At 34.3% G+C, this 26,864-nt stretch overlaps 3 protein-coding genes across 7 annotated transcripts in view; 2 read left to right on the forward strand and 1 right to left on the reverse strand.

Moving 5' to 3' along the window:
* Positions 1 to 16,274, forward strand: part of LOC105225134 (nucleolar protein dao-5) — a 28,256-nt gene extending 11,982 nt beyond the window's left edge. For 2 of the 4 annotated variants that reach the window (XM_049458972.1, XM_049458973.1), the window contains exons 3-10: positions 6,198 to 6,250; positions 7,039 to 7,181; positions 9,388 to 9,488; positions 9,555 to 9,669; positions 12,184 to 12,317; positions 12,377 to 12,664; positions 12,728 to 15,034; positions 15,796 to 16,274. In XM_049458972.1, the coding sequence (XP_049314929.1) occupies positions 6,214 to 6,250; positions 7,039 to 7,181; positions 9,388 to 9,488; positions 9,555 to 9,669; positions 12,184 to 12,317; positions 12,377 to 12,664; positions 12,728 to 15,032 (3,123 nt within the window). In that variant the 5' untranslated portion in view covers positions 6,198 to 6,213 and the 3' untranslated portion in view covers positions 15,033 to 15,034; positions 15,796 to 16,274. The remainder of the gene's footprint in view (positions 1 to 6,197; positions 6,251 to 7,038; positions 7,182 to 9,387; positions 9,489 to 9,554; positions 9,670 to 12,183; positions 12,318 to 12,376; positions 12,665 to 12,727; positions 15,035 to 15,795) is intronic. The other 2 variants (XM_049458974.1, XM_049458975.1) reach the window with 2 other exon arrangements.
* Positions 16,275 to 16,702: 428 nt separating this feature from the next.
* LOC105225136 (helicase POLQ-like) lies at positions 16,703 to 21,110 on the reverse strand. The gene is made up of 10 exons (XM_011203477.4): positions 20,981 to 21,110; positions 19,825 to 20,915; positions 19,582 to 19,760; positions 19,245 to 19,518; positions 18,972 to 19,177; positions 18,759 to 18,904; positions 18,249 to 18,702; positions 17,295 to 18,179; positions 17,104 to 17,238; positions 16,703 to 16,792 (listed from the first exon to the last, which is right to left on the reverse strand). The coding sequence occupies exons 2-10, from the start codon at positions 20,885 to 20,887 to the stop codon at positions 16,724 to 16,726; spliced, it is 3,411 nt and encodes a 1,136-aa protein (XP_011201779.2). The 5' UTR covers positions 20,888 to 20,915; positions 20,981 to 21,110; the 3' UTR covers positions 16,703 to 16,723.
* A 246-nt stretch (positions 21,111 to 21,356) lies between these two features.
* LOC105225137 (uncharacterized) lies at positions 21,357 to 26,621 on the forward strand. 2 transcript variants are annotated; one of them, XM_049458970.1, is made up of 13 exons: positions 21,357 to 21,456; positions 21,560 to 21,663; positions 21,727 to 21,840; positions 21,916 to 22,133; positions 22,190 to 22,400; positions 22,485 to 22,601; positions 22,656 to 22,786; positions 22,868 to 23,214; positions 23,306 to 23,735; positions 23,798 to 24,209; positions 24,878 to 25,916; positions 26,053 to 26,302; positions 26,365 to 26,621. In XM_049458970.1, exons 2-13 carry the CDS (start codon positions 21,562 to 21,564, stop codon positions 26,561 to 26,563), a joined length of 3,570 nt encoding a protein of 1,189 aa, XP_049314927.1. In that variant the 5' UTR covers positions 21,357 to 21,456; positions 21,560 to 21,561; the 3' UTR covers positions 26,564 to 26,621. The 2 variants fall into 2 exon arrangements, with proteins under 2 accessions (XP_049314927.1, XP_011201780.2); XM_011203478.4 differs by having other exon boundaries at positions 21,418 to 21,663.
* Positions 26,622 to 26,864: the final 243 nt, after the last annotated feature.

Below are 26,864 nucleotides of genomic sequence, written 5' to 3' on the forward strand. Positions count from 1 at the left end.
CAAAAAACAAAGAAACTTCATTCATTTAAAGGGGAATGTTTATAATCATTCGAATGAACATTCTTTGGCATTTATTTTTTGAAGGTTATTTCTTACAAATGTTAGTCGCAGCTACTATATTGGTTATTCCTAATAATTTTGCCACATTGCCAAATGCGGCAATTTTGCTTATTTACGTAGCCATTCAACCAGAAATGAGCCTCATCGCTGAACAAAACACGCGCGCGAAACACATTTCGAACCGAACACTGATTTTGGTAATAAAATTCAATGATTTGCAAGCGTTGCTCGTTAGTAAGTCTATTCATGATGAAATGTCAAAGCATACTGAGCATCTTTCTCTTTGACACCATGTCTGAAATCCCACGTGATCTGTCAAATACTAATGCATGAAAATCCTAACCTCAAAAAAATCACCCGTTATAAGAAAATATTACGTAAACGATATTGAAATGTGCAATAACTTTTGTTTTTAGTCGTTCTTATAGAAACCAGTATTTAACATATAGTATTTATGTATGGGTGTTGCCATACTGATGAATATTTATTTCCCTTGAGTCATTCACAAATACCTTTTGCGGTGCCATAACAACTTGATTTGTTTAATAGTTTTCTGTAGAATTTTTTTTAATAAAATGTAATTATATTCAATTCTGGAGATGAGTTGCTAATTAAATCAATTGTGGCAAATATTTAGTAAATAATAATTTCAAGCATCTTCTAATATTTAAAAGACACATCTAGGTCAAAATTCCAAAATTTTGTATACAAAAAACAAAGAAACTTCATTCATTTAAAGGGGAATGTTTATAATCATTCGAATGAACATTCTTTGGCATTTATTTTTTGAAGGTTATTTCTTACAAATGTTAGTCGCAGCTACTATATTGGTTATTCCTAATAATTTTGCCACATTTTCAAGTAATATAGTGCCGCAACCACCGCATTCGTCTGATTTACCATCGTGTAACTTCTGGCAAATTCACATGACCACTCCGAGGATACCGTTTTGACCTAATTGAGAATATAAAAGCTGAATCGAAGAAGGCTCTGATGGCCATCACGACGGAGGATTTTTCCAAGTGCTATGATGACTGGAAAATTCGTTGGCATAAGTGTATTGCAGAGAGGGACAAAATTCACCTTTCAATTTAATCACATTTTTACATTACAAGTATTTCCCTTGAACATTGTACAAATGCTTAAATTTTCTTTACTGGGCTACACACAGCAAAAATACAAGAAGACCTGCAAATATATAAATATACTACATAGGGGACAAGTCACGCGTTGCTGTAGTATAGATTTTATACTATTATTCATATAATAAACTATTCAATACAGTGAACATTTTTTTTACGAATAAAGGCGAAAACGTTTTTGTCAGTATAAGAATTCAAGGTATTGTACTTGAGGTTTAATGACTATGTTCATACAAATAAATTTTATTAGAAAAAATAACGTATTTAAGGGTGCTTTCTCCAAGTCTGGTTATCAGCCTTTCTGTCCAGTTAATAGAGTTGTCCGCTTAATGATTGTACTTAAAAAACATCAACAATGTGCATGGTTAATAGAGATGTCCGCTTAATATAGCGTCCATTTAATAGAGCGTTCGCTGTACTTTTTTATTATGACTTGTTTTTAATATCCTATCTTCTAGTTTGGTTCGAACTGGGCACAGTGTGCTAAATTTTACTAAAATCGGTTCAGTAGTTTAAGAGTCCACCGCGGACAAACAACGTGACACGTATTTTTTATTTATAAATATATCTACATGCTAAATTTCGTGATGATATTTTATTAACTTTTCTATTCAAGAATCAATTTTTCTACTCTAATCAAAATTCATTTTGAATGTACAGTTTGCATGGCAGCTATATTCTATAATGGTCCGACAAATGACCGGCTTTTTGAAGAGAAAAAAACGTATTACATGGGTTTCCTCTGGTAAAAAACATCCTTTTTTCAACATTTTTTCTCATATAAAAAATTAAATATTTTATTAAAATTTTTTATTGTTATAAACATACACTATTAACAAAGAAATTCTGAAATTTTTGAAAAAAAAATATTTTAAACTCGACCATTGCGACGCCGTTTCCGGCGATCCCTCGAAAAAAAATGCGCCCGCGTTGGCAGGTTAACTTCTTACAGGATCATCTAAAGTGAAAAAATACGTGGCTTAGTTAAAACCTTAACTTCCTTAACTTAGAACTTGGACGAAGGGAAAAAAACTAAAAATTGGATTTTTGCGAAACATTTTTACAAGAAAATAAAAATTTCGCAATTTTTTCAAATAGTTGTAATCGAAAAAATCTTTCTTCCAAATATTTAAGAATTGTATCTCAAAGACCTGCGTAAAATTTCATGAGGATCGGTTGAGTAGTTTTCGAGAAATCTTGCCAACCGACTAGCTAGCCTCGAGCGCACAAGTTCTCAAGGTTGTGTCTCCGAAACTATTACTCGGATCAACTTGACACTTTAGGATAATATCTTCGAGGTGTTGTAGAACTTAATAAGATAATAAAAAAACAAGAAAAAAATCGATTTTTTGAAACCCATAAACCCATGTAACCCCTTAACAATTGATCTCTGTATACAGACAGACGGACGGATCGACAACATTTATATATATATGTATATATGTATATATTTTATAGAGTCTCCAACTTCTGGGTATTAAAAACTTCGTGGTAAACTTATTGTACCCTGTTTAGAGTATAATTATAATTTAAAGTCGCATTTAATCTTTTCGCCAACAGAGAAATGCGCTACTATATACTTATATAAAGACGAACCACATAAATCATTTTTCAATTTGCATACAAATTCATAAAAAAAATATAACCAAAATCTAATTTCCTTAGAAAATTAACATTTTACATATATTTTCACACTAAAATTTTCAAGTCTTTGGACGAATAAATTGAATGGTAGTTTAAAAAACATTACCGGTACACACTTGGTTGATTTTCCTTGAGGGCACCTCAAGCGCTGAAAATCCAAGTATTTCCGGTAGCTAAACAGACGTCGTTTTTACACTTCCAACAACTTGTGGTGTGCTAATGAGCACCTACAAGCGTCTACGAACAATCACAAGGTGCCGGCAATGCGCCATAAACTGCGAAACATATATATGTACGTACATAAACAAAAACAAAAAAGGCTGCACTTAAAATAAGCTACATTTAAATAAGTGCTTATAAATTCCTAGAGTCGTATATTTTCGACTCTTTAACGAGCTGACAACCTGACGTGTTGGCTACATGGCTAGATGGCTAGTTGACTAGATGGGAAGATGGCTGTCTGACGGCAGACATCACTCAACAACCTAAACTCATAAATTTTCCAACTCGCTCAAAGCGATTCAGCACTTTTGAATGTCGGTTGACAGTTGAAAGAAGCTTCCAGCAAATACAGATTCATTTACTAGCGTACAATCACAAACAAAAATATAGATAAAAATTTGTTATTACTATTTTCTTTTTATATGCAACAAAGTGTACGAAATGCAGAGCTCGCAGTCATAAAGGCGAATTTCTGAAAGTACCACAGCAAGAACGCGCACGTACACATTCTGCAGCAAAGCGCTTATATTTGTACAAGTATATATGTATGTATGTAGGTAAATGAGCGCGTGCATACACTTGTTGCTTTGGCGCACCCTGTCACGTATGTACAAATGTAAGCTGTATGTAAATATGTATGTATGTATGCATGTAGGCGTGTGTGAGTATAAATAGTATGACGTTAAACGGCAATTGAAAGAGCTGCTGGCTGGTGTCTTATGGCACACATGTGTCACGAATAATAATGAGTCAAATAAAAAACGATAGGAAAAGGTAAATGCAGCAAAAGAAGCGTCGCCACCTCCAACTGGCGGTCTGCATGCATAAAAACATTTCCAATAAGGAAGACACTGTCGCAGAAGAATTGCGAATTAAAGACAAAAGCACATACATACAGACACACACACATACTTATACACACACAGTACCCCGTTACTTGTTTCGAGGTTGCTGCTCGTATCTGTCCCTTTTGGGGATCATTGACACGGCACTATCACACAGTGTTGTTCTTATTGCTTTTTTACTCAAAACAAATCGAATACTTTTATGGAATCAATAAACGCAAATTTTCAATCGATTATTTGTTATTAACACGCGCATCGAACGCAACACGTAGTAGTTATGTGCATAAATAAAAACCCAAAGTAACTGTGTTCTTGCCGAAATACCGCGGATCGTGAGGATAATACAAAGGTATTACACTTGTGCTTATTCGTTTGTGTAAATGAAACTCACATATAATAAAAACTATTGAACTTTTTAACATTCTACGCTATACTGCTTATTATATTTTTTTTATAGACTTTTATGCTGATATATTTAGACCCATCTGTATCAATTAGGATATACATTCCTAATATCCATAAGGAGTCTCCCTCCTCAAAGTTAGCAAGTATGGTATCTAACATACGGACCTGCCATAGTTTTTGTTGTCACCTCTCTTTATACCTATAATAATTAACAGAGGCTAGGTTATAGGCAATTCCGAAACTATCGTAGTCTTGGTTAAAAGACCTTTGGCATATATGCCTTCAATGCTCAGCTATGCCCGGATATGTGACGCTTAATTAAAAAATTATTAATCGCGGAGTGAAGAGTTGAAGTCGGAACTACATCAATTATCAGTTTAATGAACTGCTTCAGATCAATGAGATTTCTGGGTTTTGTTTTGTACATCTCTTGCTTAACATAACCCTTTAGAAAAAGTCTGGTGCAATCAGGCCAAATGATCTTTGGGGCAGCGGAAAATGGAGTTTCTTGAGTTTAATTTGTTTTAAAATTTTGGTGGAAGTTCCGCAATAATCGGTCTGGCTATGTATGCAGATGGGCTATCTTGCTCGAACCAAACACTATTGAAAGAGATACTTCTTCGGCGTGGTTCTGGGTAAAAAACTAATTTAACATCCTTAAATAAGGGTGCCCATTAACCGTTATTATTACACCGTTTTCTTCAAAGATATATGACCCGACAATACACCTTGATGAGTCGTCCTGGGTGAAGTTTCATGGATTATTTCTGGATTTGATATGGTGTGATATACAGCAATTTTGCTTGTTAACATTTCCGTTTAGATCAAAATGGGCCATAATAAGGGAAATTGCAGACAAATAGGCAAATCTAAAAAGTTTAACCGGCTTGTTATTTAAACTTTGTACGGAAACAGGTTTAAGTCGTAATGAATTATAAACTATCTTTGGACGGAAATGACGGACTGCAAAGCATGGTACCTAAACAATCCCTATTTTATGTAGCTTTCCCAAGCATTCATTTTCAAAAAATTTGAATAATAACCTGCCAAATAAAAAAGTAAGTCCAAAAAATTAAGTAGAACTACAAAAGTTATTATGGTTTGTGCAAGAATCCTCATCTGGGCCGGATATAAATCTGTTTCCGTTCCGTTTACATCTGAACGACCTGCGGAGAAATTTTTTAAGTGTTTGTTTTATATCTTGTTTTATATCGGAATTCAAAGAACTACTTCTGCTCAGGTATGATCCTATGTCATATAACAAGCTTGCTTTCAGTGTCTATGTTTATTTTAAGATATGTAGACGAAGGTGAACCAAGCCTGTTTATTTTATAATTAAATGAGAAAGCGGTTTGATAGTTTAGTCCGACAATGTCGGTAAAAATCACAGGAAACCACCAATAAGTTCGACGAAAGCTAGGTTTAGTTTTTCACATATCACGCTTGGTGGACAATTGAATACCTTTACTTTTGTTAAATATTTCGACTGCTTTTTTTCTAATTATCTCATAATCGAACAACCACCTCTTTGCCTCTATAGGGTGGTTAAGTTTGCGAATGAGCTTAATAAGTTGAAGTAAGAATGACAATGTTATGGGAATGACTTATTACCCATCGTACTGATTAATTAAAAAAATAACGAAAAATTGTACCCTCTAATATAAGGAACTAAAAGACGTGCCCCCGTACATCAACCCATGGCTTTATTGCTCCTATAAAAACTCAATAATGTATTGAAGCCCTCGAAAAATGTTGATGACGATTTATATATTCACTGACTTAGTTGGAAGATATATATACATATGTATATAATTATATAAAATTAAATATAAATAAATTAAACTTAGAGAATTAATAAAATACTTTTCCCTTCTTTCAGAAACAAAACTACAGACATGAAAAAAGAACGGCGATGGCTGCTCGTAACGGCGTGTAAGTACAACAATTGAAAAAAATAATGTATAAATTTATTAGCTTTAATTTTTAAATATTTTAATAAATGTAAAATTCACCATTCATTCATCTTATTAAAGAAAATCGATTTTTCATAACTTTATAGTCTCTAACCTTAAAAAAAACACCATAGTTTTAAATGAATACTTCAAATATTTTTTGAGTTTGGCCCTCTAAAATATAAAATCTCAGTTCAATCGGATTCATCAGTTTATCTTTAAACGCGTTTTACTCAAACCAACATTTTTCAAAACTGATGAAGTGATTACTCGCAGACAAATTATTCTAATACTATAAATTTCTGCATAATCTGTATATAGTGCTCCATACACAACCAAAATTTCGTGTAAAATTCAAATTTTTTTAACACCAGCGTTATGGCAATTTTTGATTTTTTCTCGTAACTCGAAAAATACGTAATATTTTCTGCAAAAATTTTACTGTAAAATATAAAGAAGTATAAGTACACTTAATATTCAAAGCAATTGATACAGTAGTATTTTCATTCCCAAAAATCGTCTCACATTAGTTGCACACCTTAATATCTTAGTCAGTCACTTTGCTATTCGAGGTATGTATTCTGTACTAAATCGTTATTATAAAACTAAATAATACAGGTTTCAACTGCTGGACTTGAAGATCTGTTGAAGCTCTCACTGTGCCTGTATCTTCTGATTTTTAAACTTTAAAATATACTAGAGGTTTAAGTAATTCTTCATTGTTATTTTTTTGTAAACCTTTGCATTTCAAATTAATTTTATTTCCAGCTCTGTTAATGCTAGTGACAGACATAGCAGCAGTGGCGCCTTTTAAAAAAGTTTCTATTGCCACAACAACTGCCTCGACGACGACAAAAACAACAACAACAACAGCCAGCTCTACAAATGAAGCGCCGAGCAGTGAAGCCACAGTAAATGTTTACTTAAATTATGATTGCTAAATATTTTTACTAAATAGTAATAAAAATAATAATAATTAACAAATTTATGCATATTTATAAAGCATATTACCATATTCTATTAATATTAATAATTTTAACAAGTTTGTTAAGTAATGATTTCTCACGATTTCTCCCTATTTTATTTCATTAGATAGTATTATTTCTTGATAATATTAACTTGATTATTTCCCCACAAATACCCAACTATTTACTTTTGATTAAAAAGTCATATTTGATTGATTGACCTTGTAAAATATTACTATTTAATATATATATGGAGGTGTGTGTGTACATAAAACTAGATATGCTCATGTTTTGTACTATGTACATTATAAGAATATTTCATTACACCTAGAAATTTAATTGACTTTCATATTTCTATAATCGTATGTATATAAGTACATACTGCTTCTGTTCAGTTTTTGTTTTGCGTGCCAATTTCTTCATTCTCCTTTTAAGCCCATGTACTAATATGGCACTCTACGTTCCTTTCTTCACCTAGGTGGCGAAAGTTTTTACTTTTTTCACTTTTAAAGCCAAACATTCTTTTAAATGCCGTTGATATGTATTTAAAATGAGTAATACTTCGAACAGTGGCTTACACTTACTTATAAATATGTTGGAGATCTCTTAAGTTTCTAGAAGAGAAAAATGAGAATCTGAAAATACTAAAAAGGGCACTTAAACTATGTCGATTTAAGCCATTTTAGCATTTTTGTGTGTTTTGTATTATGAAAAATAGTATTCCTTGGGCCATTACTTTTAGAAGGTGCATTTAAAATTCCGGCCAACTCGGAGAAATTTTGCTAGCCGACTCTGTAGACAGACTTTAAAAATAAACTAATATCACATCTGTTTACCAAATAAGAAGTTGGTCATCCTGGTAATTTTTCCAATAAAAATATATACAGCTTTTTCTTTTTAAATATATCTTTACATAAAACAAAATATCTTATAACTAGAGAACTCCACTTTTGGCGATAGCCTTTTCCAGAAAGAAGATTCTTGAATAGTGCTGACTTTATACATTATCTTTACCTTTTAACTAGTTTTGTACTTTTTTACTACTACTTTTGTAGTATTTTTTTTATTTATTTTTTCTATAATTTGTAGAAAAAGAAATAGAAAAAAATCTTATACATATTTTATTCTGACCCAAGTTTGTGGCTTAAGTCTTTTGTAATCAGCAATTAGTATAAATATCAACTGACAAGTTCTCTACATTTCTTAAGTTAGATGAAACCAGGGCTGAAAATAATGCATTAAAAATTAGTTTAATTAACATTTAAATTAAGTTTATAATCCCGAAAATTTTATTTAAAAACAATTACCAAATTTTTTATTATCAAATACCGCTTTGGAAACTTAAAAATATTTTTTTAAATACAAATACTGGACTGAAAATTAAAAAAAATTATACCATCTTTATAATTAAAAATTAAAATAAATGTGAAATTTACATTTTTTCGTGCTTGCGTACTTCCTATTCTATTATTTTGAACCAGAATTCACATAAAGCTACCATCTTCAATGATCTGCTGTGGTTGACGCAATTTCTCATTCAACTATACTAAAAAAAATTATATAACTCATAATGAAAATTGAAAATTTAATTTAATTAATTAATTAAAATTAAAAAAAAAAATAAAAACTTAGTTTTTATTATTAAAAATTGAAATTAAAAAAATTAATTAAAATTTATAAATTTTAATTTAATTTAATTTATTAAACTTAAATTTATGTTAAAAGCAATTTTAAAACTAAAGGGTTATATCAATTATTATCATTACAAAAAAAATTTTAACTTATAATTTTTATTATTAAAAATTAAAATAAATTAAAATTTAAAAATTTTAAATTTAGAAATTTTAAATAAAATTGTTTTTAACTAATTAAAATTTAAATATTAAATATTAAATTTGAAAATTTAAATTTTTTTTAATTTTAATTAATTAATTTTAAATTAATTTTTTTTTATTCCAAAATTGTTTAATTAATTTTAAAAAGCTTTTGACATAAATTTAAGTTTAACTCGATTTTGCAACGGTTTTAACGGTCTTTGCTTTATTTACTAAGGTAGACATTCCATATTTAAATTATTCGTTTCTTAGTATTATTTTTATTTCTAAGAAATATAAACTATCTATTTTTACCTAGCTTTTAACTCAAATTTCAGTCTGATACTTCGGCGTCAGGTCCAACGAAAAACTCCAAGCTAACTGGCATACCGCAAATCGATTATATCTGGGATCCAAATTTACCACGCGAGTTGCGTGGGTAAGTTTCGCACGCATTGATATTCCTACTAAGTGTAACAACATTTTCTGTATACTAAATTTACAGTTACAATCTGTCGAGCTATCCATTCTTCTCAACTGTGCCGCCAGAGGACGATATTCACTTCAAATGCGATGGTCTGCATGACGGATTCTACGCTTCCATTGAACATAAGTGCCAGGTAAGCTCAACGATATTGCACAACATAATTATAATTGACCTACAACTATCTGTATGTATGAAACATATTTATATAAGTATGTATGGAAAAGTTATCAAATAAGCGATTGCTGATGACCTTGACCCATTAACTTTACGTATGAAAGATTTACATATACGAGTACATATTACAACAAAACATCGAAAGCATTGACATTAAACGTTAATTCATTGAGGTAATGACCAAATCTCTTTTAATTTTCATCAACACAGTGATTTCATTGGTTGGTAAGCCAGCAAGCTCCAGACAAAGAAGTATCAATTTCATTTAAAACCGAAATTATCTGCAACAGTAAACAATATGATTGCGGCGCTTAACAGTGTTGGTTAGCTGAAATCGCTCTTGGAAATGTCTATTAATTTCACGCGTGATTTTGAAAATTTCTCGAACTTGCCAGCAGCGGTCTGGGGCTTAAGCAATAAAGCATACACACGTCTGTGCAAATATATCAGTCTATACTTAACTGTTGTTATGTGTTCACATAAACTTAGTAAATAATAAAAGTACAAATTTGTCTGCTGTCGTTTCGGCAGTTGCTAACCCGCTACTGACTATGTCCGAAACAAGCTAGCGTGTTGATCTTGACCTCAAAATTTGTGTACCTGCTCACACACTTTTTTAGTTTGCTACCTTTCATGCTTGATTGTTGCTTTTAATTAGGTATTTTGCTAATCTGAATATATTTCACTTTTGATAATAACGACAACAGGTTTTCTATTTTTTTCCTGATTTTAACACTGAACTTATAATAAGTGTATTTCTTATCAAATTTGAGCTGGACTATATGAAGAATTTTCAGGTTGACATTATCATTATATAATATTATTTTCGAATTCGCTGATATTTGGTCAATAAAAGCACACTAACAATTAAAACCAGCATTTGATAAGCCACTTTTTTGGCCGCTTCATTTGAGCTCTGCTCCCTTGTCCAAAAATGTATATGTAGAGAAAACAATAGAGTAATCAAATAGAATTTAATATAAGAGAGTGAGTGGATACCGCGTATGCCACTACACTTTTTAACCAGTTTATACTTTTTTCTTGATCGTTTACTCAGTCTGTACTCATGGCTTTTAATTTCTTCAATAAATTTATTGATGCAGAGGTTCTCCGAAAAGTGAGCAGAAAAAAGAGAATGCCGGGAGCCGAATCCATTAAATAGTTATCGATTAATTTTTTTCTGTTTTACTGCACCCTCTCATAACGTTAGTGCGCCACTAAAACATGCAAAGCAGAATTATTTATACTAATATTGGGGTCGTCGAAAAAGTCTTTTCGTATTTTATCAATAGATGTCGTTGCAGTCGTATATATCAATATTTTTGGCCTTTGGAGATTCAAAAACTTTTTCATCACCAAACAATATGTTTTCTCCGTAGACCGTTTATTTTGATTTCTAACAGTTTGAAGGTAATTTCATAATGCCCACTTTCGTAGAAATCCTGGTCCCGATTAGCAAAAAAACTGAGAAAGTCACTTGGTGCCAGGTCCGGCTGCATTAGAACCTCCCCACAAAGCTATCGGAAGTTCTGGTGAGTCACGATCGATGTGTATACCTGGCGTTGTCCTGATGAAATACAATTTTTCTCTCAAAGGTCAGTTGTCCGTTCTGGCATTTCCACCAAACTTGTAGTATAAATTTTCCAGACTATCAGTCTTGGCTTGGACACCGTTTGCGACGACTCACTGCGATTCGAACACGATCGTTTTCGCACTTATTTTTCATCACCAGTAACTATCTGCTTAATTCTTTATTGGCGTGGATACAGCTTACGCGGTTATATCCGAGTTTTCAACAGCGTGCCCGTCGTTCTTCCTTTTCACTGTTTCGTGTCAATCGGATACTCCAAGGGTAGGCAGGTCTTTCTCTACCTGGTCTTTCCAACGGAGTGGAGATCTTCCTCTTCCTCTGCGTCCCTCGGCGGGTAATGCGTCGAATGTTTTCAGGGCTAGAGTGTTTTCATCAATACGGACGACATGACCTAGCCAACAAAGCCGCTGTCTCTTAATTCGCTGAACTATGTTAATGTCGTGGTATATCTCGTACAGTTCGTATTATTTTCTCCCGCAATAAATCGTCACACGATAGGGAGTCTTCTTGCCTGAAACCTGGCTTGGTATCGAACGGCTCGAAGAGCTCCTTCCCAAACCTGACGGAGCTTTTGGTGTTGCTCAACATCAACTAACACAGCCGTATAAGCTTTGCCGGGATACCAAGTTCAGACAGTTTATTTTCGCTGTACTCAACTTGTACTCAACTCTGACCCGTTCTCTAAACATATTGAGTCAAGCAATCACAAAACTGCCTAAATTTGTATTAATAGAAAACTTTATCTTTCTATCTTTTTCTCGAAAATTAATGGATTCATTTGTATGAGCCCCCTACATTATTTCTCTCTTATTCCTCCGACATAGTGATCTGATCTATACATACATATATCTATATTCCTCTAACGCGTTTCTTCCATTCCAGGTATATCACCACTGTGTTTATGGCATCAGACATGATTTTCTCTGCGCCAATTTCACAGCGTTCGATCAGCGAACATTTATTTGTCACTTTGTGTCTGATGTCGATTGTGAAGGTTCGAAGAATTATTGGAATAGGTATCTAAATTAAACTCTAAATAAGTCATATATCTATAATAGCTGTAATTTCATAACAGAAATGATGATCTCTACATGGCAACAACACCAAAAACGACGACAACAAGCAGTACGGAGGCGCCATCGCCAACACCACGTAGACGGCTGGTAAGACCGTTGCGGCCGTTAAGACGTCCGGTGAATCGTCGGCCGGTGGATGATTATTACTATGATGAGGAGGAAGAACCGGCGGCAGTGTATGAAGATGATTATTATGAGGAACGTTTGAATCGTCGACGCAAGCCACGACCACGGCAGCGGAAACCAGTGACAGATTATGAAGAGGACTACAGCGACGATAAACCAAGGTAAGAAGTGTATAATTTAATTGTTGAGCACATGCAGTAATCGAGCTTTTCCACTCTCTGAAGGCGACATAATTCACGCGATCGTTTCCGTGATGAAGAAGATTTAGAAGAGGATTACGATACTGATCGTCGCAAATATGATAGGCCTAATACACGAAACAAACCGTCAGATCGACGAAAGATTGGTGGTCGTAAGTCTACGACGGTCGGAGGTCGTTTAGGTGGCGATGAGCGACGCAGTTTAAGTGACGACCGTGCGCAGTCGGGACGGAAGGATAAATCGCGCATTACGCCATCAGCAGATCCAATTGATGCGGTAGATCCACCACCACGTCGTTTAAATGGACGACGTAGGAGTAATGAGAAGCGCACATCGGTAGCAAACAGCGATGACTTGGATGATTTCGAAAAGCGACCAGCCAATGCACCCGATCAGGAGGAGGCTGCCGAAGAAGAAGCGCCACCCAAAGTAAAAACAACACCCAAGCCATTGGAAGAATTTATCACACCGAAAGCGAGTAGTAGTTCTGTTTATGCACGACCACGAGCCCCACCACGCATAGCGCGTCCTGTGCCGCTGAATGAGAAGAAAAAGTTCCAATATCCCATACAGAAAACTGGAACGACACCCAGTCCCGAAGCTACACACGCAAGCGAAGATGACTACTATGAGGACGAAGTTTACGACGATGTACGTCCACAACGTGTTCCACCACGTAGACGCGTTGTAGAGAGCAAATTAGACGAAGAGGTAGAAGCACCCAGTTCGAAAAGACGTAATCACAATGATACACCTTTAATAAAGAAGCCTTCGCGTACAACGATTCGTCGCCCTACAACAGAGAAAAAACATGTTTCCACTGCAGATGAGGAATACTATGAGAGTGCCGTTGGCGCATCTGATGAACCTGTTGACAGTCATACTACCAGCCGGAAACGTCCTTATAACACGAGAAATCGCAGTTCCTTTGGACCCGCCGTTGGTCGTGGTGCTGAAGATGTCGACTTTGTCGACGATGACTACGAAGAGCGGCCACTGCGGCCGGCGCATCGGTTAAGACCAAAGGCAGCCGCACGCAAAGGAACTAAAAAGCCGCGACGTCCGATCGAAGAAGAAGATGTTTATGAGGACGAACATGAACCTGAACCACAACAGCGTAATCGTGTAAGTGTAAATCGCGCTCGTGTTGGTAGTAACGCACGTTTGCGACAATCCACAACAAGTACGACAACAGCGGCACCAATCGAAGATGCCGCATCTGATGGTGAATTAGAAGAGGAGGAGGAGGACGAACCATCGGCACCCGCTACATTGAGCAAAGGTTCCGGTCACTCACCCTCGGGACGCACTGCAACGGTACGTGTTGTTAAGCGTCCATTTTTACCATCGCGGGGTGGTAGCCCGTACCTGCCACGTGGCCTACAACCGGTTGGTGTGGCTCTGAAGCCGCTTGGCTCGCACACAACGGACACTAGTCCCATCGATATGGGTTCTACAATATCGGGTGTGCGTCTACTCGAACATGGTGCACCGATATTGCGAGACTCGGGTAGTGCTTCAGGGTCCACGCTAAGTAATTCTCACTTATATGACTCAAACGGATACGAACGCGAACGGGAACGGGAACGTGAACGTGATAGAGAGCTACATATAACGCAAACTCATCGCACCACTTTGCCACCGCGTAGCGCATTGCCGGCATCGCAGGCGCGACCAGAGCCTCAACCTAAAATCACATTGGATGAGCTCTACGAAACCGACTATGACGTCACGTTGAATGACGCACTCAATCCGACGCTTAAACCGCTTTCGCCGCATCACAGCAATCATCCGACGATTCACAATGGCGCTTTTGAGCATGCATACGCATCGGAGACGGGCGTCGGTACATTTGTCAATAACAATAAATCACCCACACTCTATCACAATAACAATAACAATAATCAATATCAGCAACCACCACAACAACAACAACAATACCAACAACATAAACATCAACAACTAAATGGTTATCAAACTAAATCACAAATCACTCCATCGCTTAGTCAACCACCACAAACCCATTTCGAACCACAAACAAATTCCAAATCATTACAAACTCAGATTCATCATCAGACCGAACATTTGCATGCACAACAACAACAACAGCAACAACAAACTAGACAACAATTACCACAACAACAACAACAACAACAACAGCATAGTGCCTATAACGACTACAATAGTGACGATTCGTATTTCTCATCAACAGATATCCGAAGGCGCGCGGTCATTGCAGCGCCACAGCCGTATTCCTCCAGCCGAACGGACTACAGAGGCGTCGGCATGAGAATAGCCCAACATTTCTATGATGATTTGGAATACTAAAGGTTAGCAACAAGCGCAATTATGTATTCATCATGGCCAATTTATCCATAATCACATACATAAATGCTATGTACCTATCCTTAATACATACGAAACATACATATTTGCATACATACGTATGTGTGTTGTTGTATGTATATAGTAATGTATGTCTTCAGAGCATTCATAAGAATTGCAAATCATTTTGCATGCTTTCAAAAATTATTTATTCAGTACTAATTTGAGATCTGCATGATTTCGCATTTCACTCATTTATCCATTAGGTGCTCCTCTTCACCATATCTGTATATGTATGAAGCAAGCCAGGCTCTCTATACTTATGTCAAATTGGCTTAAAGCAATGCAAAATTATTAAAATGCAACTTTGTTGTGTACGCAATATGCCGTTATTATCAATTGCTTGTTGGCATTTGACATAATTAACTTGCCTGTTGATTTTTAAAATAACAAAAATTATTATCTATAACTTAAATATGTACCTTTTCTTTCAATTTTACAAAAACAAAAACAACTACTAAACATCTTTACTTTGCATTGTGCAACTGTAAGCTTTCTTTACCTGTTTATGGCAAAAATAAGGCTTAAAATAATAATTATTTTGCTCACATATTTTCGCTCATCTTCGCTCATAACTGCAATATGCAGTATCGTTGCTTTTTCTCACTTCGTTCATAGCAAAAATATTATGAAATCAGTTTCCGTTTCGAAAAATACAAAAATATTTATGCAATAATGAGAATTTTGCTATTCATTCCACTTTAAGGTCTCTCTAGAAATGTATATAAGTGTATTTAATGACAGCCACACTAAACAGCACCACGCACACAAAACTCACAGCACACGCCCAACGACTTGATAAGAAAAATCTTATACGAATATGTTCACACGCATCGTTTATACCTTGGAATGCAATTAAAAAAGACTTGTACTCCGCAAATAGCTGAATACCAACACTTTGGTGAGCAGAATTGAAGGTAGCGCAGAGCGGCAGTTCGTTACCCACAGGATATAGTATGATGCTGAAAACATACGGCGTGGCTGATTGGAGCATCAAAAATATACATAAATTATATATGTATACATACATATGTATGTATATATGTGTGCGGTAATAGGTTTTAGTTGACTGTATGCGTAAATTAAGCTAAAATTTTATAAATAATTAAATACTCAATTTTCGTGATAGCAAAGACAGAATTCTATAAAGTTTTGTCACATAAAATACATACAAACATAATTAAATGAGTTTTTCTTTTATTTCTGTTTTATTTAGTTTTTATTTTAATTATTGCGTACACACATTATACTACACATATACAAAATGCCTGTTTGCCTAGTTTTGTGCCCCTAATTCGCTAAATATTTTACTTATACTTTGTAAATTATTTTGTACTGAGTTGAAAACAATACAATTGTTATAAAAATATTGCGTAATATTTTATAGTGCGAAATAATGTAACTAAATTGTTTCAAAATAATATTTTTATGTTGACAATTGCCAAAATTACACTGTTATAGTAATAGTAATGATAGGATATTTTCTAAATTTTGGGTAAATATGCATAATTTGTGTCGCTTAGCGTAAGCGAAAATTAAATATGAAACAAAGTGGAAGTGAAATTAAAATAAAGTAATATACTATAAGAGTAATGCATGTGTCATTTGCTTACATTTAGTGTTAGAATGGTAGGCTATTGTAGACAGACTTTCAAGGCTTCAGCTTCCTCCTCCAGATAGTCCAATTTTTTCATTAATATAATCTACAAAACAGAAACATAAACAAAGCTCAGTAAACTAGAAGCACGTAAAAGTAAAAAAAAGGAACATAGACCCCTTAATATAAAATTATTTTTGTGTTTTTAAGAAGTCAAAACAATCAATATACGGACAATTTACTTTTCACTTTTTTAAAAGGAAAAAAATCTGCCAGATATTTGTTGTTAATGTTGTTGTAGAGACAGAAACATATTGTATATAAAGTAATTTCTAGGAGTGGTGCCGAGTCGACAGTCCTGAGCCACTTACTCCTCCTGACAAAAAAAAAAAAAATCAGAAATCGAAATTTGCTCACCTTAGCTGCGGAGATAATTTCTTTCGCAATTTTCATTGGCATATGCTCTACTGATCTTACTAAGTCAATTGGTTTGCATTTGGCTATATCTTCGACGGTCTTAAAACCCGCATTATAAAGTTGTTTCGCACGATTCTGCAAATAATAACAGATAAAATATAATTGCTTACTCAATGATTTCATTTGCATACTATTTTAACGGCTGGCAAATCAAGCAACGGTTCCAGCTCCATTGTGCCACAACGATCTAATTTTACGAGGACACGTTCGAAAAGTGCTTTATAACACCAAAAGTCATCCAATTGTTCACATAAACGCACTATTGCACTGGCGCCAGCGGCTGACTGATTGATTAGCGTTTGCAACATGCCACGTTCCACGTTATAACGGGATGCTACTACATGTATAGGTGTAAGATTTAAAATATCCACCAAAATCAACACCTTATAAAGGCGATTTAATTTCACTTCTAACGGGCCTTGAACCGATAATGTTTTTGCCATTTTAACAGCAATCGCTTCGGTGAAACCGAGTAGATGGCAGAGTGATTGTGTAGTTTCATCCAACAACATATATGCGCGATAAAGGATGTTAGTGTCGGTTTGGAATAATTCATCACCTTTTGTATTTGAATTAAAACTCACAACGAGATACAACAAATGTGCATAGTTAGTTAGTATTAATTGTTTTTGTGCCAATTTCAACTCGGCATGTATGGCATAGGTCCGTTGATAGTCAATGCCGGCTTTAAAAGCCGCACGACCAATATTTGTCAGCTGGAAGCGTGTAGATTTACTAATGAAAAGCCGACGATGCTCTTGTGATGTGCGATGGGCTGGATCTTTGACATCTTGTGTGGTAAGTATGTTCGATGTATTACGTTGCAAGGCTGCCGCCGGTGAGCATAATTCCAATACTTTATGCTTGAACATTTCACGTATTAGTTGGAGCACCATTTGTTCGGTGGAAAGTTGTAGTTGAGATGCTTGTACAGCTAGCAAAGTGCTGCCTACTAGACGATACAAATCCGAACGACAGCCGGCAATTTCCAATCCTATCGCACTTAACACCAAGCTCTGTACCAATATCGAGTTTATATTAGTAAATATTAATTTTTTTAATTAATTAATACAATTTTCACATACTTGCAATCCAATACAGTTTTCATAATCCAAAGAAGTGATGGCCTTATCCATTGGTGAGAATAACATTTCGCCAACACGTACATTGTCACGGCTAGTTGCAATTAGAAAACTTTCACCAGCTTCACCCATGCCGGCACGTCCAGCGCGTCCGACCATTTGTTTATAGCGACAGAGTGTCATAAATTCTGCTCCCACATAAGGTGCACGTATTATAACACGTTTTGCGGGCAGATTAACACCAGCCGCCAAAGTCGAGGTGCAACAAATGACACTTAAGACGCCAAAGCGATAGGCAGTCTCTATGAATTTCCTTTCATCCATTATCAGACCGGAATGATGATAGGCTATGCCATAAGGTATAGTCTTAGCTAAAACATCACCAAGCACGCCACACACCTTATCCAGTGCATCCATAAGATCCTGCTTTTCACGTTTGCGGTGTTGCAAAAACTTTCTAAATAAATTGAATTGTGTTAGAAATTATATTTATTTTTTAGATAAATAAAATACTTCGGTAAAATACGGCTCAACAGCAAAGCAACATTTTCACAGTTTTTACGCGACGGACAGAATATAAGCACGCAGTGTTCGGGTGCACATTCTGCCACCAATCCAGCCAAATGGTCTGGATCACAACGTGCCATAGATTCACTATACTAAATATTGAAAATAAATGTAAAATTATAATCACATGTTCTCTATAAATATCTAATGTTAGCTTACTTTATAATCAACGCTTCGGTTGTAAACAAATACTTCTTCCAACGTTTTGCCTGCCGAGTTTATCGCCAATATATCATTGCCACATTTTATATATTCTCTTAATTCCACTGGCCGGAAACTTCGTGTATATACATCTGCTTTTAAGAAGGTGGAAACCTCGGTTAAATTTCCAATTGTTGCACTCATTCCAACAATTTGTATATTAACTGTAGTGAATAAAATCATACATATAAATGCGTCTGCAATTATAAAACATATTGGAAAAGTACTTACCATCTATAAACATAATTTTGGTAAGCAGAGCCTCTAATGTGGCTCCTCGTCCTTTTTCACCTATCAGATGCAATTCGTCGACCACCACCAAACCTATTTCATCAGCGCGCTGTGCCTCGATTAAACTGTCCATCAAAACGGCACCCTTTTCAATAGACGCTATAAATATACATTTACGTTTCTTCCGTTTCATTGGTGGACATTTTCCCTTGCCGGCGGTATACTCATCCACAATAAAGTTCATGGCTATAGCGAATGGGGACATTGCACTGACCTAAATTGAAATATTTAATTATTTTCATGTCAATAATATATAAATTACGTATTCGTGCTCAACCTTTTCTTGTACTATGGATACGTAGGGTAATATGAATAGCACATCCTTTTCGCGGCATAAGACCTCTCGTAGCATTAATATTTCAGCAACTAGTGTCTTACCACCACTTGTTGGCAAAGCGTATATTAAGTTTTTGCGCATATGAATGGCTGGTAAATTTAAGCATTCTTCTTGCCATTCTTTAATATGTAATTAATTTATTATTTACATAATTCCGTAATATGTAAAACAAAAATTACTAACCATATAAGTTTTGTATACCCTTATGCGCGAATATCATTTTTTTCACTCTGTCCGGTAAGCCAAAAAAATCTCCTTTACTAGGAAAATTATTTTCAAGTTTATCAGAGAATACTTGAGAGTCCCAGTCCAGTCGTGAAAGATTCGTCAGAACAGTCGCATTTGCGAAATCATTGTTTACCATGTATTGGCTTGCAGGAATAATAGTATTTGTGGTTTCTTCATTATTTACTTTGCGTTTAATTGGCGGGGGTGCATGTGGCACCTTAAATATTGCAACGTCATTTAAAAATCTCTGGGAATTTTGTACACTTTCAGTGTCAACCATCAAATCAGTGAAGACGTCATTTTCTCCATCTTTCGTCAAATCTTCAATTTTAATATTTGCAAAAAATGTATCATCTATCTTTAACTGCTTTTGACTTTCATCAATTTGTTCGCTATGCAAATTAATCGTATTAAATATGCTATCATCTACATGAAAGTTGTTACTATCTGTGTTTATAATGGTAGCATTTCTCCACGGTGGTTCATTTGTGCCTGAATGCTCGTTAGGGCTACCGAAAAGCTCAAGTGGAGTTTCATTAAGCAAATTTTCCACCGCGGAAACAGTTAAGTTATCGGTGGTTGTATTGGAAAATATGCGATTTGTTCCATTTTCAGGCTGTATACTTTCTTTACAATTGGACATGACATTATCCAATACAGACTTTGACAAAAATGTGTCTTCTTTGAAGTCATTGATTTGGAAACTACTATTCGTCTGTACTGCAAGTAATGTTGATTCCCGATTTATGTCCATTGTCAGCTCCGCGCAAAACAAGCTAGTATCATTTTCCAGGGTCTGTAAAACCGAATTGCTCTCATTTTCAAGTACATTAGAAACGTCTTTATAATTATTCGCAGAATTTAGTTTCGAAACTGTGAAGAAGCTGTCCTCCTCCTCATCTGACACAAAAAGATTTTCGGTTTGATGTACATTGTTCTTAAAATTTGTATTCAGACATTTTCGTTTAGTAGTTATTTCAGGAGAGCCCCATTTAACTTTCCGTGTGTTTTTCGACATTAATGTCAACAGTGTAAATTAAATATTGCTGATAAAGAGGTTTTGTATTATTTAAATGCTAATAAAAATCAAAAATCATTACACTTTTCTTACTTAATTCTAGATTTGAATTTGCGCGTTTTTTTAATTGTATGTAAATAAAAAACATATGAAAATTTACATACGAAATATTTGACGGTCATTTAAACACAGCTAAGAATGTACAGTGGTACCACGAAAAAATGTTCCTAGACCCACAATAATTACAGTAACGGATTTCTGGATAAATCGCCTACATTGTAACTCACTCTTGAGTTCAATCACTGGATTATTAAAATAAGTTCCAATTTAATGCCTATACACTTATCTTTATTTCTATGAATACCATAACAATGGTAAAGTATATAATTTTCTTCACTTCATCAATTATCTCATGATTTCAGTGGTGTGAACGGTATCAACGTTAATCTGTGTTACCAAATCAATAAAAATTTCAAAATAAGAAAGTGCTTCCCAATTTTGGTAACATAATTATTTTCTTTGTCATTTCCTTTGCTTCGAAGTTTCCTATTTCAACTGCTAAAATAAAAGTAAGCTGAATAATAAATAAATATAAAATATATGAACAGCTGAAAAATATTTAAAATACACAGCAATTATTTTTCTTTATTTTTAAATAATTAAACAAAACAGAAATGACATCGAGAGACGGAATTTTCTCAGAATTGCCGCCCAGCATTGCGGACTTAACGGAAGCAGTGGAGAAAATCGAAATGCTAATTGCGAGGAAAAAATTGGTATTCTTGACCTTGAAACAATAATTTCTTTTAATTGATGCCAAAATTGCTTATTTTTTTTAGAAGTCTAAGTTATTTTATGATATGCTATTGGGATTTCGTGTGTTGGAGGATGCACTGCAACATAAACAGTCGGAAGCTTATGACCTGGTTATAAGATGGACTAAACAGTTTTTGGTAAATAAATCTACAGAAAAATGCATATTTTTATTTAGAAGATGACATACATATGTTACAATTATATACTTTTAGAAAATTCAGTCCAACCTTACAAATCATAATGATGGAATTCGCAGACAATTTGAAAAAGTAGTGCCTCCCGCAATCACATATATTATTGGTTGTTTGCAGTACAAAACAAAGGCTATAATCTCTTATCACTACCAATTATTGGAAATGATACATGAGTTATTACTTAACCTACGACCGGGAGTTCTGGAAAACTTGGCCACATTCGAAACGGGTGTTATGTATGTATATGTTTGTGGCTACTCTAAGTTAGGTTACCAATTTGTGCGATTTACAGAGCTTGCGTTTGGTTTCCCATTGGATTTGTCGGCGATTTTAACACACAATTGTTGGCATTGCGTTTATTGGCAATGTTATTAAAATGTGTAGATCCAAAGCGACTGCAAAATGAACTCAATAGTATTCGTTGCGCAGATAAATCAGTTTTAAAAGATAAATTAACTGCTGCTATAGCTGTTGCCAATTTCCATACTGCGAAATTTGAAAATGTAATATGAAATCTTTACTTAATAATGAATTTATGATTTTTGATTTATTGATGATGATTTATTATACAAATTTAATGTTTTTAGACGGCTAGGGATCTTTTGAACACTTATAACATGCATTTGGCAAAAAATATTCTAGTTTATTCATTTCGTTGCAAATCATTCAAGTTCGGAGAAAATATAATTTTTTTCAAGCCTTTGGTAAGTTACTCATATCAGCAGCATAATCAAATTTTAATAATTTATATTTCGTAGAATGTAGAAAATTTTTGGATAGACTTTAATTACTGTCCACGTACACTCTCGTTCAATGGGCGTTGCCAAACAAATACCAAAGAAATATATACAAACTGTTCTGCGAGTCTAAAAATTACTAAATTATCGCTGTAAGTTCATGCCTTAACCGATTTATAAATTAAACATTTTATTTATTTACGTTTAATCTTTGTTCCATATAAAATAATCAGCAATAACTTAACACTCATCGTGCATTTTCAAGCACCAGTACAAATTTTTAAGGAAACTAGTGATTTACCCGATATAAGTCACATTACAACAGCTAAAATCATTATACCCAGAGATGAAGCTATGCGTTTATTGGAAAATGAATTTATTTTGAAATACTTTAATGAATCCCCTCTGCCGAATCTGCACAACAAAATTTCATCATTTGTTAAACCAATTAATATATCCACACCACTTTCAAGTACTGAAAATGCCAAAAAGGCGATTGGCAGCAAAACAAACAAAGGCAGGAATGATTATCGCAACATAGAGAACAAGGAAAATATTTCACCTGAAGAAGGAATTACAGGTAGAAGTGAACAAATATCAGTTCATAAGAGTAAATCCCGATTAAGCATGAAAAATTCATAAAATATTCCCATATTTTCTTAATCTTTTAGACACAAGAAGCGGAACGTCAAACAAGAAAAAAACTTCAAAACAGTTTCAAAAAAGCTATGAGATTTTAATAGGTCTACCTAAAAGCAATAACGAGAAAACTATTGAAGAAGGCAAAGTTAGCAATACAAAGGATAAAACAGCAAATTCCCCCGAAAAACCTAGTTTTCAGTTGCCACATTTACCAAACTTGCAAAAGAAATTTGACCATGAATTGTCAAAAAACACACGTAGTCGTAGTACTCAAAGAAAAATAGTCAACTATTCAACAACCATTTCAGAATCACCAACTTCTTCACAAATATCTACAAACCCTTTAAATGAAAATGCCAAACAACCGCGAAAACGTTTCTTTAAAACTCAGAACTACAACTCCGACGCTGATTATGTTCCCAACAAAACTAAACGAGTTTCACGCCCACGAAGTACCAGGTTTGCACTAAACATGTTTCGTTTTTTTTTTTCTTTTTTCTAATTAATTAATTTTATTGCAGAACTGCAAAGCAAAAAAATTCTAATTCCTCTATAAATAAGATGAAAAAAATTAATGAAGTTAAGCCCATGTTATACTCGAACCAAGAACTTACGAAAATTGTTGCAAACACATGTACTAGTCACTTTGCTGAAGAAGTTAGTACTAATTTAAACCAACATTTACCAAATTCGACAATAGTAGAAGAGTTACCGAATTTAGGTACGAATGTTTATGAAGATCTTACCGTAAGCGATGCCGAGCCAGGACAGTCATATCGTAACTTTAGAATTCGGCGTAATCCGTTTGACGATGAAAATACTAACAATGAAGTAAAACGGCCTAGAAACTCATTACCCCGTAGTACTAAAAAAAAGACTCAACTTGTCGTTACCAACCTCAAGTCCACCAAACCCAGTGCAGTTAAAACGCTGGTATGTATAAAAACTCAACGAAAATAAGAAAAGTTCTATATATTATACATTTGCAAAAACATACAAATATGTTTTAAATAATCTATATTACTTTTTGTGTATTTGAATAAACGTAAAACAGTTATCTTTCTTATTTCTGGATGTCTCTTTAACTACTAATCAGTTCACACATACTTATATTGTATATACGACCTAACCTATTTTCACCTCGAAATACGTAAGAATGCCAAATTCGCAGCATATTGCATAATTCTTAACCCTGAGAACTGTTCAAATTTAACTTGGTATTATTATACCCAGATCATAGTATATTAAGTTTGTCACGAAGTTAGTAACATTCAAAAGGAAACCTCGGAGACCCTATATAGCATATATAAAAATTATCAGCATGATATGTCTAGTCCTTCAGTTTATGTAATATCGATTTGAAATTTTGTACACGTCCTTTTCTCCCAAAGAAGCTACTCATCTACCATTGTTTTCGGTTTTAGCAACCCAAAATTGGCATTTCACGGCCTTTAACATCAAAATCATAAAATGACTATAAACTAGTGTACTTATTAATTTAATTGTAGTAAGGTGATTTAGTTTCTGTGCAAGTCATTAATACTATATGTATATAAAATTCATAAATCTAGACTTGTGTTTAATGTGTATTTTTTCATAAGGATCCCTTTGATGCAGCGAAAAATTTGAAGATAACCCAATCAAAAGTTCAACAACCAGAAGAAGCAGAATTCACAAATAAAAATATAACTGTTTATTCAGCGGATATAGATGTAACACAGCAGAATTTAAATTGTGCTGTCGGTTGTAAACGAAAATTATATAACACAGAGACACTCAACGTAAAAAAGGCTCTGCCGATAGGAAATACTGAAAGAAATGAATATGAAATATCCGAAACAGTCGCGCAAATGCTCGAAAAAGCTTCCACTAATGATGCAGTAAAGCAGATTGAATTGTGCAACAATTTGCCTGTGCCAGCAATTGGTACTGAATTAAACGTAGAAGAGCAAGTTGATGAAATTCAAGATTGCCGTCAGGATGTGAGCCAAATTGGCATTAATAACGTATGCGACTACGAAGAATTTAGTGATTTTCCGACTTTTTCCACTCTATTGGATATCTCTGATATGTGTCTAACGCCCGAACGTCAATCGAATAAAGATTTAACGCAAAAAGAAACACCACAGACTGGCACTAACTTGGTATTGCCTACTAAATCAAAATCTCCAGCTCTAATGAATTATGCAAATAAATTGGAATCGAATAAAAGTGTCATATATTGTTCGCGATCTGAAAACGATAGTGACAGTGAGCAATCCACAATTTCAAATAACAATAGAGAATTATCTTTGACACAAACTTTGGAACTGCCTTTACAACGTCAGCAACATGTGTTCTTAACACCACAATTACCGTTGCAAAATTTTCGAAAAACCACCAGCCTTACCAAATGCCAAGTCACCAACACCGGAACGTCGGTAATCACACAGCAAGACAGTTTTATACATCAACGTAAGTTTGTAGTGAATTTAGCAGCTTCAACGAATGCTCCGCTAAATCTCTCAAAACCCAGCTCGAGGATTACAGCAACAACAACAACCAAAGCCGTGGTAGAAGAAAATAGTCAAGTTAACGTGAATAGTCCCATACAAAGAAACAGAAGTTTTACCGCCCCAACACCGAAAGCACTCTTACAAGGTATTTTATGGTAGAATAATTTTTCAGACTATCTAATAAAATTTTATATAAAGTATATTGTCAAGTAAATTTTACTTTTTTGTTAGGAAATTCACTAAGAAAAAGGTTATACTCTAATGACATCTTTATATTACAGAATCTACGGATTTGATTGCCTCTTATAATAAAAATTTAAATATACACCTAGACCAGATTGAGACCAGTATCGGTTCGAATTCAGCCAATGCATATATTGAAAAAATGTGCGATATTGGCGAAAGTATGATAAATGAAATCGAGCGCGAACGCAAATCACTGTGGGAATTGGAAGTCAACGCTGAACGACTCGCTCGTCAACTAGATTGGCAATATGAAGCTTATCAGCGAAAACACCAGCAATTTCAATGGTAAATTTTTTGTTAATTAAATTTTGGATGTAGATTATTATACTAATAATATTTTTTTACAGTTTTAAACAAAATATTGACGATCTTTTAGGTATATTAAGTAATATAAATTTATCGGAAGAAATTGAAAATGATGCTAAGCATAATATTGAGAAACTCCTCCAAACATCTAACTATATAACTGGCCAAGAATGGCGGAATTTTGTAAATGAAAGCACAGAAAATTTGCTTAAAGATATTTCCTCATTATCTAATTTATAGAACTCATGTTGTGTATCTTTAACTTTTGAAGAATCAAGAATCAATAAAAAATTTGAAGAAGTTTAATTTTCCTAATCGTTAACAATTAATTTGAAAAAAAAAAAACGGCAAATCCGGCTGCACCGAAACTACAATACCTTGAACAGTTGCATTTTTTATAGCATAAAAGGGTATAATCTTTGACTTTTGATTTTATCGGTCAGTTTGTAAGGCAGCTATGTGCTATAGTGATCCAATCTGTTCTTCGGAGATTGTAGCGTTGCCTTGGATATTAATCCATTCTAAATTTCGTGAAGATATC

Source organism: Bactrocera dorsalis, chromosome 5, assembly GCF_023373825.1.
Source record: "Bactrocera dorsalis isolate Fly_Bdor chromosome 5, ASM2337382v1, whole genome shotgun sequence".
NCBI classification, from domain to species: Eukaryota; Metazoa; Arthropoda; class Insecta; order Diptera; family Tephritidae; genus Bactrocera; species Bactrocera dorsalis.

What these genes read in the sequence shown, in the direction of transcription:
- LOC105225136 (XM_011203477.4), bottom strand. Translation starts at nt 20,887, where the DNA reads ATGTCGAAAAACACACGGAAAGTTAAATGGGGCTCTCCTGAAATAACT. An exon ending in GGGTATACAAAACTTATATG is followed by an intron (nt 19,761 to 19,824) that starts GTTAGTAATTTT and finishes TACATATTAAAG; the next exon opens with AATGGCAAGAAGAATGCTTA. An exon ending in TATCCATAGTACAAGAAAAG is followed by an intron (nt 19,519 to 19,581) that starts GTTGAGCACGAA and finishes ATTTCAATTTAG; the next exon opens with GTCAGTGCAATGTCCCCATT.
- LOC105225137 (XM_049458970.1), top strand. Translation starts at nt 21,562, where the DNA reads ATGACATCGAGAGACGGAATTTTCTCAGAATTGCCGCCCAGCATTGCG. An exon ending in ACCGAAAGCACTCTTACAAG is followed by an intron (nt 25,917 to 26,052) that starts GTATTTTATGGT and finishes TTTATATTACAG; the next exon opens with AATCTACGGATTTGATTGCC. An exon ending in AAACACCAGCAATTTCAATG is followed by an intron (nt 26,303 to 26,364) that starts GTAAATTTTTTG and finishes ATTTTTTTACAG; the next exon opens with TTTTAAACAAAATATTGACG.